The sequence below is a fragment of the Dipodomys spectabilis genome, unplaced genomic scaffold (assembly GCF_019054845.1).
Source record: "Dipodomys spectabilis isolate Male_0828 unplaced genomic scaffold, ASM1905484v1 ptg000262l, whole genome shotgun sequence".
Lineage (NCBI taxonomy): Eukaryota > Metazoa > Chordata > Mammalia > Rodentia > Heteromyidae > Dipodomys > Dipodomys spectabilis.
This window is the reverse complement of record NW_024870939.1, coordinates 2,175,289-2,195,614: the sequence shown is the minus strand read 5'-3', so window position 1 is coordinate 2,195,614 and position 20,326 is coordinate 2,175,289. Positions and strand designations below refer to the sequence as shown.

General features: G+C 48.2%; 1 protein-coding gene across 4 annotated transcripts in view; it reads left to right on the top strand.

The window, feature by feature from the left end:
• Positions 1-20,326, top strand: part of Rab11fip5 (RAB11 family interacting protein 5) — a 40,937-nt gene that overhangs the window by 7,966 nt on the left and 12,645 nt on the right. For all 4 annotated transcript variants that reach the window (XM_042699814.1, XM_042699813.1, XM_042699812.1 and 1 more), the window contains exons 2-3: positions 17,766-18,202; positions 18,340-19,030. In XM_042699814.1, the coding sequence (XP_042555748.1) occupies positions 17,766-18,202; positions 18,340-19,030 (1,128 nt within the window). The remainder of the gene's footprint in view (positions 1-17,765; positions 18,203-18,339; positions 19,031-20,326) is intronic.

Sequence of the window (20,326 nt, the reverse complement as noted above, 5' to 3'; positions counted from 1 at the left end):
GAGGAGATGAGGGAAAGAAAACGGAAAACCCCTTTCTTAGATGAAAATGTGTTTGAGGCAGGATTTACACAGGAAGGATAATGACTCCATAAAGCAGTGTATTAACAATCTGAAAAAAGGAGAGAGAGAGAGAAAGAGACAGACAGACAGACAGACAGACAGACAGACAGACAGACAGACGTGAGGGAAAGGGAAGCTCTCTAGGATTGGGATCAGGGTGGGCTTCCTGCAGGGAGTGGCCTTTAGTGGCAGGTGAGGCCTGATGGGACTGGTGACTTGGAGGCTGACAGACTTCCCTTCTAGAAGGGGAGGTGGTGTGGTAGGAGGTGGTAGGAATAAGAGTAGCAGTGAGGGAAGTACATGTTGACCCTCCTTGAGTCACCCAGCTCCTCTCTTGAGAGGATGCCCATGTTACCAGATCTGTGAAACCTCTCAGTCTCTGTGTCCACAAGCAAACACACAAGGTACTTGCTTCCCTCTCTCTCTGTTTGCTCACATGCAGCATCCTCAATACAGGCTTATGATGGACCACACTTTACTACAGAGACAGGTATCATTTGTCTCCGTTTGTCAAGGGTCTAAACTGGGGCCCTGGAAGAGGGACACTACCATTTAGGTCTGGTACCTGTTTAGGGTGAACACGAGGTTAGGAGCACATGGGAGTGGGGGCTACCGGGGAGGGAGAAGGGCAGTTATGAAGATCCCCTGGGAGAGGCCACCTTCTGGTTCTCTCTGTCCTCCTGGGCAGGATTGGCCATTGCTGTTTTGGTCCTGGCCATCTTGCTCCCACGGGCTGATGACAGCTTGTAAAAGGCACCAAGCCCAGATCTTGATGTGTGGCTGGCCTACTTTTCCTAGAATCACCTCATTTTATTCTTCCCTGAGGGCAGCAGGGTGACCCCCATTTTTACAGACATGGAAACTGAGGTCTCAGGAGGTGGCCTGAGCTGTCGATGGCCACGTGGCTTGTTACCAGCAGATTCCTGACCTCTAAGCCTAGTGCATTCTTCCCTGCATTGTGCTGTGGGCCCTACACCTTACTGTGCTGTCTGTGGTCGTCATATTTGCCTCCTGGCATTCTTCCAGTTTGTTCTATTGTAGATGAGCATGGGGTCCTTCCAAGGCAAGCTGACAAGGACAGACCTTTGGAGCCTATGACCAAGATAGACAGATGATGATGGGATGGAGATTAGAGGAATTACTTATGCCCAGGGAGTGGGGGTGGGGCTGGACCTGGCTGGAGTATGAGGTGAGCTGAGCCAGCTGAATCATGACAGCAGGAGTAATGAGTGAGTGAGTGACAGTCTGTAAGGTCTCCAAGGATGGTTAGTGCTAGGCCTTGTGGTCTTTGGACCTGGTAAGAGGCCGTGCCATGCCCTTGTGTCTGGCTTGCAGCTTAACTGTGGAGACTAAGTCAAAGGATGGTCAGGTTGTGGATGTTGGAAAACAGTGTAGGCCTGAGATCCATATACCTCCTGTCTGATGCTGTGTGAGACATACTTGGGATTGAGAAGAATGGAGGCCTAGAGTTGGAGGCCCAGGGAAAAGAGAAAAAAAGGCTTTCTAGTTGCCTCCCAAACTCTGAGGGTAATAGTTTTACTTGTGATTCTCTTTTTTATAACTTATTTTGCAGAGGCAGGATAACTGTGTGTGTGAGTGTGAGTATGTGTGTGTGTTACTGGAGTCTGAACTCCAGGCTTGCTTGTTAGGCAAGCAGTCTACCACTTTGCTTGTTAGGCAAGCAGTCTACCACTTGAACACCTCCCCCCCCCCACCCCCCATGGCTTTTAAAAATCCACTTGAGTCAGACATAGGACTAGAAGAAGGTAACCTGTTTTCCAGTCCATTGGAGTTTGCCCACAATGTGCTGAAAATCTCCCCCCCCCGCCCCCCCCCCCCCAAATCTGGGCATGTAATCTAGCTACTTAGGAGGCTGAGATCTAAGGATCACAGTTTGAAGACAGCTAGAGCAGAAAAGTTCATGGGACTCTTCAGTTTACCAGCAAAAAGCCAGGAATTGATCTGTGACTCAAGTGATAGAGTGCCAGCAATGAGTGCAAAAGCTGAGGGACAGTGTTCAAACCCAGAATTTAAGCCAGCATACATTAAAAAATCATTTTTTCCAACTTCTTTCTGAGATTGAAGCCAATGCTATCTCATTTATTCACTGGGTAGTAGAGGATGGTTTTGTTGTTGTTCATTTGCTTTGTTAAGTGGTGGTTTTATTGTGGTTTATTTGTTTTGGAAGAGTCTATGTTATCCAGTCTGGCCTGGAATTCATGGGCTAGTAGGATCCTTATGTCTCAGCCTCCTGAATAACTAGGATTATAGGCATGTCCTGCCATGCTCATGTATATATTCTCTATTTGGGATCCCATTGTAGTTAGCTTTTCCAGAAATCACAGTGACAAAATACTTGTGAGAAAATAACTTCATGGAGGAAGAGGTTTGAGAGACTTCAGTCCAAGGTTGGCTGGCTTCAGTACTTTGGGCCTGGGTGAGGTAGAATATCATGGTGGCAGGGGCTTGTGGCAGAGGAGCATGTTTGCCTCATGACAGCCAGGAAGCGGAGAGAGGGACAGGAAGGGGCCAGGGATGAAACACTTGATTGTCTGCAGAGACCTATTTTTTCCAACTAGGCCCCACCTCTTGCCACTTTCCTATAATGCTTTTGAATTTTAAATCAATCAGTGGATTAAGCATTTAATGAAGTCAGAGTCCTCATGATCCAGTCACGATCCAATCCCAGGGGGTCCATAAATCATTTTGAACCTTTCTGGGAACACTTAATGTCTATACTATGACATGTCCTGCCCTGGATTATGACAACTGAAAGGTGAGTATCTGTCCAAGCCTTGCTGTCAGTAGCAGGGAGAGAGGAATGGTCCAGGGTGGAGTGACTGTCACAGGGGCCCAAAAATGAGCCCCTGAGAGGACCCTTGGTGCTCCTACCTTCCCCACTGCTTCTGTCCTACTTCAGGTTATTATTGTTATTGTTATTATTATTATTATAAGCAGTAGTATTTAGATAGGATCTCACTGAACTAGAACTCTGAATCTCTAGAGTACTTGGATTTTTTTTGTCCCCGTCCCCCCTTCGTTAATACTAGGATTTGAACTCTGGCTCTACTGCTTGCTAGACAGGTGCTATCTTTATTTTACAGGTCCTGGGCTTGAACCCAGGGCCTGGGAACTGTCCTTGAGCTCCTTTTGCTGAAGGCCAGCATTCTACCACTTCAGCCACAGCACCATTTCTGGCTTTGGTATTGGAGAGATAAGAGTCTCACAGACTTTTCTGCCTGGGCTGACTTTGAACTGCGATCCACAGATCTTGGCCTCCTGAGTAGCTAGGATTATAGGCATGAGCCATCAGCACCCAACTTAGACGGGTATTCTTAAAAGCCCTGATTTTGCTTTTTATTTTTAAGTTTTTGGTTGTATGTCTGAACTTAGGGCCTCAGACTTGCTCGGCTGGCACAATACTACTTAGCCATGCTACTGGCCCTTGCTCATTATTTTTGAGATATGGTCTCATTACCTACCTTACATGCACCTGTGTTAGGCTTCCTGGTGGGGATAGCAGGCATATTGCAAAAGGGTCTTGTGGATATTTTTCTCTCAGACTACTCTTGAACCATGATCCCAACAATCTCAGCCTCCCAAATAGCTAGGATTACAGGCATAAGTCACTGGTACCTAGAAGGATTCTTTTTTTTTTTTTTTTGGTTGTGGGACTTGAACTCTGGGCCTGGGCGCTGTCCCTCAGTTCTTCAGCTCAAGGTGAATGCTCTACCACTTGAGCCACAGCACCACTTCCAGGATTTATTTTTTTTTTAAATAAATCCTCTGGACTATTTGTAACCACTAAACACCTGCTTTTCTAACAAATTAGATTATTTTCATTAGTTTATGACCAGAAATTGCTGCTAAGGTATATGGAGTTGTTCAGGCAGCTTTGCTTGGGACTGCCCTGGGTGTGCTGGCTCTGTGCTGTCCAGTCACTTCTCACTGCCCTGTCGATCTTCATTCTTCCTACAATGAAGTATCCATCAGACTCCATCCTTGTGCTGAACCCTGTATGCTTTTCATTGCAGGAGCCAGAACAACATCACAGCTCCTTAGCTTGATGTTGGATTTCTACCTGGAGTGTCTCCCTGATCCCTTGATCCCTTGCTTACCTCATTCCTACCCACTGTTAAGAGTGGGATGTCATGTGGGCTTCTGCCCAGGTCATTGCCACTCCCTGTCACCTTTCTGTGCACTTTATCTGTGTGCTTTTGTGGCACTGCTCTCCCTCTTTATTTGACTGTCTTATTTCCTCACCAAGGTGCAAGATCTACAAGGATATTCTTTTTTTTTTTTTTTTTTTTGGGTCTGGTTGTGGGGCCTGAACTCTGGGCCTGGGCGCTGTCCCTCAGCTCTTCAGCTCAAGGCTAGTGCTCTACCACTTGAGCCAGAGCACCACTCCCGGCTTTTTTCTTTTTGTTTATGTGGTGCTGAGGAATCGAACCCAGGGCCTCAGGCATGCAAGGCAAGCACTCTACCACTGAGCCACCTTCCCAGCCACTACAAGGATATTCTTGTTCCTGGCAAGTACTTGGGAAATATTTGAGGGGAGGCCTGGCTGAGAGGCCTCCTTCCCATGCCTAGGTGGGGTTTCACTGGAGAGAACCCCAAACCTTTATGAAGGGATGGTGCTGGTGTGGGTGTGGGGCTGGACTGTCAGGATTCCATAGTGCTGGCCTGTACAAGGTAGAAGAGTTCACAGGTGAGCTCACAATACTCGAGACTCGAGACTTGGGGGACTAGGGAGCAGGACCCAGAGCTGGAGAAGTGATATGACAAGGGAAGAAGGCCTGTGTCCTGGCCCAGGACTAACACCAACCTCTTGTAGTTCTGAGCCCAGCATTGGCCACTAATGGGATGACCAGCAGAGTGAGTGATTCAGGCTCTCCTAAATGCTCCGATTTTCAGAAGCTGTCTCCAGCAGATTGGTAGAAACATAGTTATAATGCCATTAGCATACAAAACCAGCAGTTTCATGGTAATCACCCCATATCAGTCCACATTCAGATTTCCTGAAATCAGAAATCTCTCTTTGTGGGTGGCTTGTTGAACCAGGTTCCAAGTAGGTACCAGACTGGTGTACCTCTCTCCCCATTTACCTGTTCCCTTCCTCTTTGTTTCCTACCATTATCCGTGAGAGAACTGGATTGTTTGACCTTGAGAATGTCACACACTGTCCCTCTGGAGATAGATTCCTCACTCTGGAGATAGATTCCTCACTCTGGAGATTGATTCCTCACTCTGGAGATAGATCCCTCACTCTGGAGATTGATTCCTCACTCTGGAGATAGATTCCTCACTCTGGAGATAGATTCCTCACTCTGGAGATAGATTCCTCACTCTGGAGATTGATTCCTCACCTGGAGATAGATTCCTCACTCTGGAGGTTGAATCCCACTCTGGAGGTTGAATCCTTGTGACTGCCTTCCCCGAAATTCTCAGTCCCGCATATTAGATCTCCTGACACAATCCCTTCTCAGGTGGACTGAGCTATATCACATTAGGGAGGCTGAGATTCAACACTGGGTTCTGGACTATTCCCATGACCCAGCTATGTGGAAATTCCCCATCAATCCTTCTCCTGTGGTTTTTGTACCTTTGAATGATTGTACTTGCATCTCCAGTTCTATCTTGTCTTTGAGCAGAAATCCTGGCAGAAGGAAGAGCTGTTACCTGAAGCTGCTGGGTCACTGTATCATAGGATTGGTAGGCTGAAGCAACTCACTCAGGGCTGGCAGGAAGGACAAGTCTGGGCTATGGTTTTTCAGTTTAGTGATGACTTTTTTTTTTTTTTTTGCCAGCCCTGGGGCATGAACTCAGGGCTTGGGTACTGTCCTTGAGCTTTATTTGCTCAAGGCTAGCATTCTACCATTTGAGCTACAGTGCCACTTCCAGCTTTTTCTGCTTACGTGGTGCTGAGGAATCGAACCCAGGGCCTCGTGCATGCAAGGCAAGCACTGTACCACTGAGCCACTTTCCCAGCCCCTAGTGATGACTTCTGAATGGAAATCTATCCTGCCTCAATATATTGCCCATGACAGTAGTCCTTGCAGACTGCAGGCTGTTGGAGAGCAAATGATTCCATGTCTACAGTATCACTTAAAATGGCTCCTTGCTGACTGGAAGCAGCTGTCTGGAGCAAGCCATGTCATGGGCAGGTGTTTTGTAGGGCACGTTCCCCGATATCTGCTCATTTAGGTGTGTGCCTTCTCTACTCTGTTTATACTCCTGTAGGGAAGCTGGGTGGGAGGGTGAGGCTAGCAAAGGGGAATGGTGTCAGTGTTTTTCCTCTGTGTGCTATAACTTTACTTCCCCTGGAGACCCTCACAGCCAGCTCCTGGGTAGCACGGTTATGTTTACTAAGGGCACCTTGGCTTCCTCTGCCAGGGAGTGGGGTTGGGTCCTCCAGCTGTCAGCTTGCAGGCTGTTCCCTAGCTGGGTTCAGGTCTTTTTTAGAAGAGGTGGAGCAGTGGCTGCAACAAGGAAAAAAAAAGTTGTGGACTTGAGGCTAGGGCTTGGCTGAGGCCCAGCCTGGGGAGGTAAGTTGGAGTCTGGTGTGGGGGATGTGATCAGAATAGCTCCTGCTCCTGGAGTCACCTTCACTGGTATGCAGGGTGTTTGAGGGTCAGTGGAGCACTGTGGCGTGACTCTGGGAAGTCTGAGGGCCAGCTTTCTGCTGTTCCCTAGGCCCTGTGTGTCACTGGGTGGGAAGTGGGAACAGATCTGTCTTCTGCTTGGAGACCAGGGCACCTGGCATTCTGCTGAGCTGGCTCCTCTCTGCTCTGTATAAACTGGGCGTTCTCAGTCCGTTGTGTGCCCTGGAGGATGTGGGCATCTGGTGAAGTCCATGGACTACTTAGATTTTGATCTCTAAATAGGCAGGGCTACAAAATACACCAGGGAGACTTGTTGAAGAAACATGTTTTTATCAAAATGCTTAAATAGGGATACAGGTTGACCCATTGTAACAATGAGATGCACAAGACACTATGTTGAAAAACGAACTTTACAATTTAGGCCAGGAGGCTGGGGGTGGGGGTGAGGGCGGAGTGTAGTTGTGGAGGTGGGAAGGAAGGGATGGTAGGGGGAAAACAAAGGAGGTGGTAACAATGCTTAATAGGAAATGTACTCATTACCTTGCTCATGTAACTGTAACGCCTCTGTACAGTATTTTTACAATAAAAAAGTATAAAAAAAGAGTAAACAAAAAAGATTTTTTTCTAGGAATGAAAAAGAAACATTTCATTACAGTATTAAATAATGTGATCTAGTGGTGATTCAGTAACTTAGCAGTTCAGAGGAATGATAACCATAAGCATTTTGTGACATCTGCAACTGCTATAATTCTGAATGGAAAGATCTGGTTTCTCAGTGACAAACTTACAGGTCTGGCTACTATACTGTGACCATTGCAAAAATGCATTATTGGAAGAAATTCTAAATTTCAGTTAGAGATTAGGGGAAATAGCTTTTTCAGTGGGCATAGTGGTACATGCCTGTAATTCCAGAACTCAAAAGACAGGAGGACCAAGTCATTGGCCAGCCTGTGCTACATACATACTGAGATACTGTCTTGAATGAATGAATCAGGAAATAAATAAATACATAAAAGGCAGGGATGGTGACACACACCTACATGGGAGGTAGAGATTGAGAGGATTGTGGTTGAGGGCAACCTGAGCACAATGTTAAGGGGACTTCATCTCAGTGAATATGCTGGGCATAATGGAGTATGCCTGTTACCATAGCTATGCAGAAGACCATAGTAGGAGGATCTAAGTCTGAGGCTGGCCTGCGTTAAAAGCTTGAGAGTCTACCTGAAGAATAATTAATGCAAAATAGAGCTGGGGATGTGGCTCAACAGTTAGAGCACCTACTTAGCAAGCATCAGGTTCTAGACACACACAGACACACACACACACACACACACACACACACACACACACACACACACACACACACACGCCCACCCCTTGTGTATATGTGTTGCTTTGAATTCCTCCATTAGGCAGAGAAATGGGAGTTTCTGGGCCTGAGACTGAATGTGTGTTGTCCTTGTAAAGGGAAGCAGTGTAGTGTAGTGACCAAGGTCCAGAGCTCTGAGGCCTGAGATAAAATCTTGACTCTCCTACTACTTCTCAAGTCATGACCTACCCTGGAGACTTCTCTGTAACTCAGATGTGGACACATCTGTTCAATATGCTTATTTCCTCAGTCATCTATAGTCAGTGGTGGGTGTGGCATAACTCCAGGCAGCCTCACTCCTCTCTCTCAATGTCTGCCTCCCATCCCCACCCCTAGGGTTGTTGAGGGAACAAAATAAGATGTAGCTTAGTCCACTGAGTGCTCAGTATCTGCACAGCACACATTGATTGCTGGTGGCTATAGTGGCCTCTCAGTGCCATGTGATGATTTGAAGAAGGATCAGCACCTGACTCTAGCTGAGTCTGGCATGTCACAGATCCAGTTCTGCGTCTTCTTTCAGAGGAGTTAATTGGCTTCTTAGCTTTGAGCTGGAGCTGCAGTGGAGTCCTGTTTAAAGAAGGTGCCATTTTGGAATTCTCTACCCCTCAAGTCTGGTACTCATGTCTCCTGTCCTCTTGAAGCTTCTGCGGGGAGGGTGCTTTGATCTTTGGAGCCTCTGGCTCTCATAGGTGGAACCAATGGGTCTTTCATGCTAGAAAGAACATGGTGATGTAGTCTTGTAATTCTAACACATAGAAGATTGAGACAGGAGACTTGACAGTTCAAGGCCAACCTGGACTACAAAGCAAGACCCCCATCTCAAATAGCTGTTTTTTTCCTGATAGTTTTTATAGACATAGCAAAAATTGATAACTAAAAGACAGGTTGCTAGATGCCAGTGGCTCATTCCTGTAATTCTGGGCTAAGAGCTGAGGCTGCAGTTTGAAGCCAGCCTGGGCAGGAAAGTCTGTTTAGCTCTTATCTTCAATTAACCACCAAAAAGTTGGAAGTGGAGCTGTGGCTCAAGTGGTAGAGTGCTAGCTTTGAGCACAAAAGCTCAGGGACAGAACCCAGGCCCAGTTCAAGCTCCAGGACTGGCAAAAGAAATATTTTTTAAAGCTACATTTCAGTTAGAGATTAGTGGAATAAAGATTTTTTCCCCCCATTGGGCATGGTGGTGCATGCCCGTAATCCCATCGCTCAAGAAGCAAAGGCAAGAAGATAAGGAAAAGGAGGAATGGATGGAGGGAAGGCCAGAGAGCACTTGTGAACTGGGGCAAGCAAGTTCCTGTTAGATTTTTAGATTAATTTGTTGGTTTGCACGATCACTGTTTAAATGTTGAGGATGCAGAGATGAACAAGGAGGAAGATGATAAACAAGCTATGTGCTCATCCATAGTTTTGCTGTGTAGATGTGGATACATGGGCATGTACAATGAAGGAATCGAATAAGGTGAATGGGTGGTTGCAGTTGAGGGACTCAGGAAAGGCTCTGCAGGTCGGATTGAAGAAAGACCTGACCAGAGTGAGTGAGTGAGTGAGTGCTATGAGCCCTGGCTGTATCTCAGGAGAACAGCAGTGCAGTGGCCTTGAGGACTCTTCTTGGGCTCAGGGTAGTCTGAGGGGCAGGAGAACAAGAAATATAGAGATGCAAATGAAGCTGAGGATGATCATGCATCTCTGATTACTAAGGAGGGTTAGTAAGTCAGATGTGTCCAGGCCTATAGCTGCAGCTTTCGTGGTCCCCACCACCCCAATTTCTGACAGGAGTTGTCCTGGTGCTTGCACAGGTGTGTCTGGCCACTCTCATGCCAGGCCTCCCCAGGGGCTGAGCTTGCCCAGTTCTATGTGATATCTATTAGTCTCACTGCATTTGCTGAGGAATGTCTCAGACCGCAAGGTGATGGGCGGGGGGAGGGGCACGAAACATGGTGACCAAGTCCCAAGTCCACATCAGGCCTCTGGACTTTGTTAGGCAGACAAGTTTGAGGAGGAGCTTCAGCCAAAAGAGGCCCTTGGAGAGCTTTCTCATTCCCTCTTCCAGGAATTCTGGACCTTGTTGCTTAATGGGGCAGGCTGGACTGTTCTTGACAAGGTTTTTTTTTTTTTTTTTTTTTGGGTCCGGTCATGGGGCCTGAACTCTGGGCCTGGGCGCTGTCCCTCAGCTCTTCAGCTCAAGGCTAGTGCTCTACCACTTGAACCACAGCGCCACTTCTGGCATTTTTCTTTTTGCTTATGTGGTGCTGAAGAATCGAACCTAGGGCCTCAGGCATGCAAGGCAAGCGCTCTACCACTGAGCCACCTTCCCAGCCCTTGACAAGGTTTTTGAGTGGCTATACAGGACAGAACCCTGGTTCCTTCCTGACCTCTGTCCTTAGATCAAGTCCATTTTTTGTTTTGTTTTGTTTTTGATGATAGTTTTGGAGCTTGAACTCCTGGGGGCTGTCCCTATGCTTTTATGTATTTATTTATTTTTTTTTGCTGTAGTTTAGCACTCTGTCACTCAAGCCACAACTCCACTTCTGGCTTTTTGGTGGTTAATTGGAGATAAGCATCTCAAAGACTTGCCTATCTAAGCTAGCTTGAACTAGAATTCTCAAATCTCAGACTCTTGAGTAGGATTACAGGTATGAGCCAACAGTGCCTGGCTTTTTAATTATCACCATTATCAGAACCTTGTGCATTGAGCACATGCTGCCTGGCCTTGGAGAGTTGAGAAGTCAAGGTGGGTCCACGCAGGCAGAGCAGTTTGGTTACCATGGGTTGGCAATAACATGCTGTGGGCCTGGTAGGTATTACGAGGATTGTTGGGTAGTTGGGTAGAATCGCTGTCCTTCCTGCTGTCTTGATGAGAGTGTCATTTCAGGAGTCTTAGTTCATTTTAGCACTCTTAATTTATAGGAAGTGCTTGAGACCCGCCCACCCTCACCTGTACATTCCTCAGGTTTCCTCTTGGGGAAGGATGGCATATCTAGAGTGAGTTAGCTTTCAAAAAAAGTATGTCCTGCCCGAGCCAGACACACAGTTAGACAGGATTCTTTTAGTTTCCACCTTTGCTCTTGAGGATGAAACCAGATGGAGGGGAATGGGACTCTAACTTGCACAGTGACATGAAGTCATCAAGAAACACTCATACAGTGATTCCCTTCTATCCTCTGTGAACGTCCCTCAAATATCTATTAACCTTAGTGTTAAGTAAGTTTTTGGTAGTGTTTTACTAGCCCTAGATAGATCGATAGAGTCTCTGAGAATCCTGAACTGATCATGGCAGATTGGGGCCCCACTGTAGAGTTCTGTCCTGTGAGCCACCATCAAGGTGTATATCTTGAAGTCTTACTTGTATCCTGACTGATTCTGGCTGGATGTCAGCACTGGTGGGGGTGATAGGGCAGGTCTTAGATTGGGCCTAAGGGTGCCTAAGGTTATGACGGTGCCTGATGGTAGTCTGGAAGCCTTGGAGACTACCCCACTTTGAGGGAGCAGAGATGCTATAGCCAAAGGCCAAGACAGGAGGCTGAAGCTTCTCCTTCAAGCCCCATCTCTCCTGTAGCCAGTCTCAGAGCTCAAGGAGTATTTGGACATTTGTTAAAAGAGAACACACATTCTCTTGAAGGCCAGATATAGTACACAGATATAGTACTACATAGCTGGGGGCTCATGCCTGTATTCCTAGCTACTCAGGAGGCTGAGATCTGAGGATCATGCTTGAAAGCCAGCAAGCAGGACAGTCTGTGAAACTCCATTAAACTATCAAAAAACAAACAAAAATCCTCCATTAACCTACCAAAAAAAAAAAAAAAAAGCCAGAGTGGACCTGTGGCTTAAGTGGTGGTATACTAGCTTTGAGAAAAAAAAAAAAAAGTTCAGTGACAGAGCCCAGGCCCTGAAGTCAAGCCCCCCAGGACAACACACACACACACACACACACACACACACACACACACACACACACACACACACACACACACACACACACACACACACACACACACACACACACACACACACACACACACAGAGACAGACAGACAAGTCTAGCTAGCTATGATAGAACATGCCTATAATCTTATACTCTGGAGGCTGAGGCAGGAAAAGCTCAGGTTTGAGATCAGACTCTGCCTTAAAATAGATAAATAAATAATTAAAAGGTCTAAGAATGTAGCTTAGTGATAGGGAGTTTGCTGTGTGCAAAGCCTTGGTTCAATCCCATTACCAGAAAGCAAAGCAAAACAAAACTTTGGAACTAGAGTCTGGGGAGCTCATGGTTGTAGGGGAGGACTAGGGGACTGTGGGAAGTGATGCTTGTGGCCACGTTTTCAGGGAGGGAGCATGAGGAGCCTCAGTCTAGGAGGGGAGCTTCCCAGCACCCATTTGCTCTTGGGTCTGCCAGGTGTCCCTACCTGTGTCCACCCCAGTGATGGTTGATGTTTGTGGCTCCATTGCCACAAACCAGGTGCCACAGTGGCTGACAGATCTGTTGGATGCTGTCTGGTTTCGGTAGGAAGAAGCAGGAGCTTTGCAGGGAGGGAACATGTCCTTGTCCTTGATTCAGGGCTGTTAGCTCGGTGACCATGCTCTCTCAGTCTGAGTGCATCCCCCTTCTTGGGTCAAGGCCTTGGGCTCCTGAAGTGCCTGAGAGGGTCCTGCTCAGTGCTTTGGGGCTGGCAGGCAAGTGGCTGATAGCCTCTGTAGGCAGCTCCTGGCCATTCCCAGCCTCATAGTGCTCTCAAGCACCAAATTGTCTTAGTAATACTGAGCAAAGGCATTTTTCCTCTGGCCTTCTGTGAGATGCAGTAGGTCTAGAGAGGCAGGGATTCATTCCCTAGGGAAGAGCAGGAGCGGGGAGGTGACCTTTCAGGGGAGAGAGGAAAGCTACCTATTTTATGGCCTGGAAAGCTAAGAGGAAGACAAGAGTTGAGGTTTCTTTTGTCTCTTTTTTCCTAATAGCAGTAATACATATTACAGGAGTAATAATGTGTGCACCTTATAAAAATTCAAACCAGACAAAAATAGCCAATGTAGGAAGCGATAGTTCCCTGCAGCAGCACAGCACAGAGATAACCACCATTACTTCTGCCTGTGGCATGCGGCCAGCTGGGGACATGCACCCCTGACACCCGCTCCACCCTGTATGTGTTGCTAATTCCAGTATCTCAGGTGGGGCTTAGGTGGATTAGGCAGGAAACAATAAAGTTCCCTTTGCTTCACCTCTCAGGGTCCTGTTCTAAACAGAGCAAAGTCCAGGTTTGGGCAGTGACAAGTGATCTGTAAAGACTTAGATAGGCTGAGTGGCACACATGCCTGTAATTCCAGTTACTTGGGAGGCAGAGACAGGGAAATTTGAAAACTCTATCTCAAAAATAAGCTGGGCTTGATGCCATGACTGGGTCTCAGTTACTCTGGAAGCAGACAGTACAAGACTCTGTCTGCAAACCTGAAGCAGAGCGCCCAGCCAGGGTGGGCATTGATTAAGGAGACACAGGATACAGACGCAGATGCCGACTGCTTGGTTCTCCCACTCCTGGCCGCACACACTCCCTTCCTTCATCTTGTTTCTCTTCTCTGCTCACTCTGCTGCCTTGCCTCTCCACCATCCCTCCTGCTGTCTTTCTCTTGGGAGAAAAATCCTGTACTCTAGGTCACCATCTCAGGCCAAGTTGAGCACCCATGGCAGAAGGCTGTTGGAATTGCAACTGAATTAGCCATTTGATGGGAAGTGGGGGAAAAACAAAAAGAAACGAAAGCTACTGGCAGGAGTGGTGTCCCATACTTACAATGCCAGCACTTGGGAGACAGAGGCTGGAGGATTGTGACTTTTAAGCCAGTCTGAGCTATTGTTTGATGCCCATCAAACCACCACAACAAAACCAAACAACCCACCAACTATCACCAAGCCCTTGCAGTGCTTTTATCTCCTCTGCCCAGTGAAAGATGGCTACCTTAGTGTTGCTAAGGTGTGTGTGTGTGTGTGTGTGCTAAGGTGTGTGTGCGCTAAGGTGTGTGTGTGTGTGTGCTAAGGTGTGTGTGTGTGTGTGCTAAGGTGTGTGTGTGTGTGTGCTAAGGTGTGTGTGTGTGTGTGTGTGCTAAGGTGTGTGTGTGTGTGTGTGTGTGTGTGTGTGTGTATATCAAAGGGCCTCTGAGCCTTTCAGCTACTGCCTTGACCTTCTTACCAGGTAGGCTTTCTTTTGCCTTCATGCTTGTGTGGCTGGGCCTACAACTCTTTGTGATGGAAGCTTTCCCCTAGGCACTTGGAGGCCTTACCCTGGTGTTGCTCATGGGCATGGATGCTGCTCTCATTCCTGTGAGGGCCTTCAGGGCTTCCTTAAAAATTTTTTTTTTAGTAGTAGCATTTGAATCCAGGGCCTTGGGTCTTCTAGCCAAAAACTTCCGCCAGGTGCCAGTGGTTCATGCCTGTAATTGTAACTACACAAGAGGCTGAGATCTGAGGATCATGATTTGAAGCCAGCCAGGGTATAAAAGTCCGTGAGACTGTTACCTTCAACAACTGGGGGATGGGGGAGGGGGGGAGCCACCAGTGGAGCTGTGGCTCAAGTGGTAGAGTGCTAGCCTTGAGCAAAAGAGCTCAGGGGTAGCACCCAGGCCCTGAGTTCAAACCCCAAGACTGGTAACAATAATAAATAAAGTACTCTACACTTGAACCATATTCTAAGCCTGTTTTGCTTTATATCTCTATCTATCTATCTATCTATCTATCTTATTTTTTGCTAGTCCTGGGGCTTGAACTCAGAACCTGAGCACTGTCCCTGAGCTGCTTGCTCAAGGCTTATACTCTTCTACCACTTGAGCCACAGTGCCACTTCCAGCTTTTTCTGTTTATGTGGTACTGAGGAATCAAACCCAGGGCTTCATACATGCTAGGCAAGCACTCTACCACTAAACCATGTTCCCAATCCCTGCTTTAGATACTTTTGAAAATGGATCTTGCATTGTTGCCCATGTTGGCCTGGACTGTGATCTTCCTGTTTATGCTTCCTACACACCTTGTATAAGAGGTGAGTACCACCACATCCAGCTTTATTGGTTGAGATGGGGTCTTACCAGTTTTTTGGTAGGCCTGGCCTTAAACTGTGATTCTCTCAGTTTCTACCTCCCAAGTGGCTGGGGTAACAGGAGTGAGTCACTGTGTCCATTCTACATTTTCATCCTTATGCCTGGTGTGTGGAAACTTCATAGTGACGTCTGTAACTCTGTTCATTGTGCTGCATACTTAGAAATCTTCTGTTGTTAGCACTCAGGTCCTGAAGGAAATTCTTGTATTACTTTCTTTCGTAGTTTTTTATATTTATGTTTTCTTCTTTTCTTTTTCTTTCTTTCTTTTTTTTTTTTTTGGTCGGTCGTGGGGCTTAAACTCTGGGCTTGGGCGCTGTCCCTCAGCTCTTCAGCTCAAAGTGAGCGCTCTACCGCTTGAGCCACAGCGCCACTTCTGGTTTTCTGGTGGTTTATTGGAGATAACAGTCTCACCGAGTTTCCTGCCCAGGCTGGCTTTGAACCTTAATCCTCAGATCTCGGCCTCCTGAGTAGCTAGGATTACAGGCGTGAGCCACCAGCGCCCGACTCTTTTCTTTATAATACTATTAGACTCTTTTTAGACCAGTTATAGGTTTACAGAAAAGTGAACGGAAAGTATGAGTCTCCTTATGCCTCTTGGCCCTGCTAGTTTCCTCTGTTATTAACATCCTGCATTAGTGTGCACATTTGTTATAGCTGATGGGTGAACACCAATACATTGTTGTTAACTAGCCTGGGGTTTACGTGGGCCTCAACTCTTTGTATTGTATATTCTTTGCAGTTTTGATAATGGAAAAGATAGACACTACCTTTGTACTATCATACTGCCCTAAACAATGCTCTTCCTCCTCTGTTCTTGGCCTGTTTACTCTTTTCTCTCTCACTTTATTATTTATTTATTTATTTAGTTTTTGTTTTGGTTGGTTGTGGGGCTTGACCTCTGGGCCTAGGTGCTGTCCTTGAGCTCTTCAGCTCAAAATAAGTGCTCTACCACTTGAGCCACAGCACCACTTCTTGTTTTCTGGTGGTTTGGAGCTAAGAGTCTCATGGACGTTTCTGCCTGGGCTGACTTTGAATTGCGATCCTCAGATCTCAGCCTCCTGAGTAGCTAGGATTACAGGCATGAGCCACCAGCACCTGGCTTTCTCTGTCACTTTAAATTGCTGGTAACCATAGACATACTACTTTCTTGACAATTTTGTCCTTTTCAGAATGTTATATATTTGAATCATAAAATATGTAACATTTTCAGATTGTTTTTTTACTTACATATTTAAAATATTTCCATGTCTTTTCATGGCTTGATAGTCACTTTTTATCATTGCATAATATTTCACCATCTGTACATTCACCTTTTGAAGGATGTCTTGGTAGCTTCCAAGTCTAGGCAGTTATAGAGCTGCTATGAACATTTTGCAGATATTACCCTTGAAGTTAAAGTTTCACCTATTTCCTACTGTAGTAAGATGAATACTAAGAAGCACAATTGTTTCTTGTATGGGAAGCTGTCAACCTAGGCAGTAGTATACCCACTTCTCGGTAGAGTGGACTCCGCTTGCCCTGTGCAGGAGCCTGTGTGTGAGGGATCTCGTTTCAGTGTGTCCTCATCCTTCTTGTTGGGGAGTCTGCGGTGGGAAGAATATGGGCTTTAATGTGATGGGAACCTGTTTCTAAGTCTCCTCTCTCCTCTGTGCTTGTTCTTGGGTGAGTTACTTCCCCTGAACCTAACCCTGTGATCTGTATAACAGGACAGCATCTGCTGTGCTTTGTGACATGGGAAACGTGGGGGAGAGGACATGGAGGAAACAGAGGAGGACCCTTCTGCTGGCTATACCTATGTGGTACTCAGCATGGAGGAGCTCCTCCTCCTTCAAGAGTCTGTCTGTCTGTCTGTCTGTCTCTGTCGGTCACGGGGCTTGAACCCTGAGCTCTTCAGCTCAAGGTGAGTGCTCTACCACTTGAGCCACAGCACCACTTGTGGTTTTCTGGTGGTTAATTGGAGATAAGAGTCTCATGGACTTTCCTGCCTGGGCTGGCTTTGAGCTGCAATCCTCAGATCTCAGCCTCCTGAGCAGCTAGGATTACAGGCATGAGCCACCAGTACCAGGCTTTTCCTGGGTCTCTTGCTTCAAGGCTTAGCCATGTCTCACAGCTGTGTTCCTGGCAGGACTTGGGGTGAGTCATTGTGTGAGTAAGGTTGTGTGTGTGTGTGTGTGTGTGTGTGTGTGTGCACATATACACTAGCATTCTTGAGTTTCTGGCCCTGGGCCTTTGTGTGAACTGTTCTTTTTTGGTGGCTCAGAAATAGAGCTTCAGCTGAGATTGGCCAGAGTTGATGTGAACAGGGGAAAATGTAGGTAGGTGTGTCTATACCAGGAGCCTGGATATAGGTCTAGTTCCTCCCTGGTTTCTTCTTATCCCTTTGGGCCTTAGGGTTTCCGATATGGAGGGGAGGGCCTGGGATGGGGTCTCTGAGCTCCAGGGGAAGGTACTGCTGCGCTGTTGCACAGCACCTGAATAACTTTTCCCATCATGGAAAAGTGTTGGTTTCTCACCTGTGCCTGTGGCTTAGAAGCCTGGGCTTATCTGTCAAAGTAGAAGCTCTTGGGCAGAGGCTGTCAGTGGCCCCCAAAGCAGGGAGGGGGTTTGGGGAGCTGGGTACCCTTGGCTACGGTCAGAGCTCTGCCCATCCCCTCTTCTCACAGGTGGTACAAGCTACACTCCAAGGCAGGCAAGAAGGAGAAGGAGCGAGGAGAGATCCAAGTCACAATCCAGTTCACTCGCAACAATTTGAGTGCTAGCATGTTTGACCTGTCCATGAAGGACAAGCCAAGATCCCCCTTCAGCAAGCTCAAGGACAAGATGAAGGGCAAGAAGAAGTTTGAGCTGGAGTCTGCCTCTGCCATCCTCCCAAGCAGTGCTCTAGAGGATCCTGACCTGGGCAGCCTGGGTAAGATGGGCAAAGCCAAAGGCTTCTTTCTTCGCCACAAGCTGCGCAGATCATCCTTGACCCAGTCCAACACCTCATTGGGCTCGGACAGCACCTTGTCCTCAACCAGCGGGAGTCTGGCCTACCAGGGCCCTGCCTCAGAGCTCCTTACCCGATCACCGAGCCGCAGCAGCTGGCTGTCCTCTGAAGGGGGTGAGTGAGCTAGAACTGCATGCCTTGGAGAGGGGAGTGGAGGGTGGGTGGGCGAGGAGGGGTGAGGAAGGCCTGGCTGGGCCCAAGAAACGGGTTCTTTATCCCCTGTGCTGACCCTACATGTGTCTCCTTTTCAGGCAAGGATTCTACACAGTCCCCCAAGTTGCTTACCCACAAGAGGACCTACAGTGATGAGGCCAGCCAGATGCGTGCAGGTCCTCCCCGGGGTCTTCATGACCTCCAGGGTCACGTGGATGCTGCCTCCCGCTCTTCCCTGTGTGTCAACGGAAGCCACATTTACAACGAGGAGCCCCAGGCCCCCTTGCGGCATCGCAGTTCCATCCTGGGCTCCTTCCCACCCTCTAGCTCCCTGCACAGTGTCTCTTCCCGGCCCTCTGAGGAGGGGCCTCCGACCTCCGATGACTCATGGGGCAGAGGCAGTCGTGGCACCAGCAGCTCAGACGTGGTACCCGGACAGGAGGAGCTGAGCACTCAGACCAAAGTGCTGGCTGTCGGGGCTGGCCGCTCTGGAGAGGAGGAGGGTTCCCGGCCTCCGGAGCCAAAGCCAGTGCAGGTTGCCACACCCATGGTGGCCTCCTCTGAGGCTGTGGTAGAGAAGGAGGGTGCACGGAAGGAAGAGCGGAAGCCTCGCATGGGCCTCTTCCACCATCACCACCAGGGGCTGAGCCGGAGCGAGATGGGGCGCCGAAGCTCTGTGGGGGAGAAGGGAGGTCCTGCCTCCCCCCACCACTCATCCGTTGGGGAGGAAAAGCCTAAAAGTAGCTGGTTTGGTCTGAGAGAATCCAAGGAGCCAACTTCGAAGCCCAGGTATGTACTTGGCTAGGCCAAGGAGGCCAGGTGTTTGCTGCCTGGAACCTGGGGCAGGGAGCAGGCTGCTGGGGCTCTGGCTTTGCATGGATCAGATGGGCACCTTGTGTTCCTATCCCAAGACTGCTTCTCTGCACATGGATACAGGTGAGTTGCCAGGGCACAGTGCTCTAAGAGTCCTGTGGGTAGAGGTTGTCTTGGGCCCTGCTAGGTGAGTTGGTCAGAGAAAGGCAGGGAGGGATCATTTGTGTGGGTCTTGGCTTTCTGATCTCTACCTCTTGCCCTTCTTTTGGCCTTAAGGTAAGAAGCATTGGCAGGTGGTAGGATGGAGACCAGAGACAGGATGGCATGCTCAGTAGCCCCACCTGTGTGAAACAATTCCTCTCAGCTGGTCTGCTGGCCCTGGGCTCTTTTCCCTCTGAAGGACTCAAGTCAAATAATAGATGCTTTGTCCCTCCTCCTCCTCATTCCTTTTACTACCTCGCCTGGCAAGAGGCTGGGCAGCACCCTCAGAATGTGTAACCCCCTCCTTGGGCCTCTGGCCTGCTCTCATGTCTCTTGGTGTTGGGGTACAGTAGTATTGGAAATGCTGATGACAGCGGTTCTGTTATGTTCTCACCCTGACTCTTTGCCACCTCCTCACTCGGAGCCAGAGAAAGCTGCTGCATTGCCTGGCAGGACCCTCCAGGGGTAGGTCACAGAAACCTGAATACGCCCTGCCCTAGTGCCTGGGTCCACCACAAGAGGGGCAGCATTGATGGCAACCCAACTGGTGTTGTTTATCTAGTCTCTTAGCAAGCCTTCCCCTTCCTCCCTCATTGTTCAGTGGATGCAGGGACAGGTGGAAGGCCCAGGGGGGTCCAGTAGACAAGAATCAAGAGATCAGTTAGGCTGGGTGTTTGATGGCTCACAGTTGTCATCCTAGCTACTCAAGAGGCTGAGATCTGAGAATCACAGTTTGAGGCCATCCCAGGCAGAAAAGTCTGTGAGACTCCCTCCATTTAACCAGCAAAAATCCAGTAGCGGACGTATGGCTCAAGTAGTGGAGCACCAGCCTTGAGTGAAAAAGCCAAGTGAAAGCAGCAGGCCGAGTTCAATCCCCAGAACTGGTGTGCATGCATGTGCGTGCATGTGCATGCACACACGCACATGCGCACACGAGCGCGTGCGTGCACACACACACACACACGTGCACGCCCACTCGTATGCACATACAGAACTCCATACCTATTCCCAGCAGAGGAATGTGCCATAGTTCTGTGTGTGTTTTTTTTTTTTCTTTTTCCCTGTGAAATG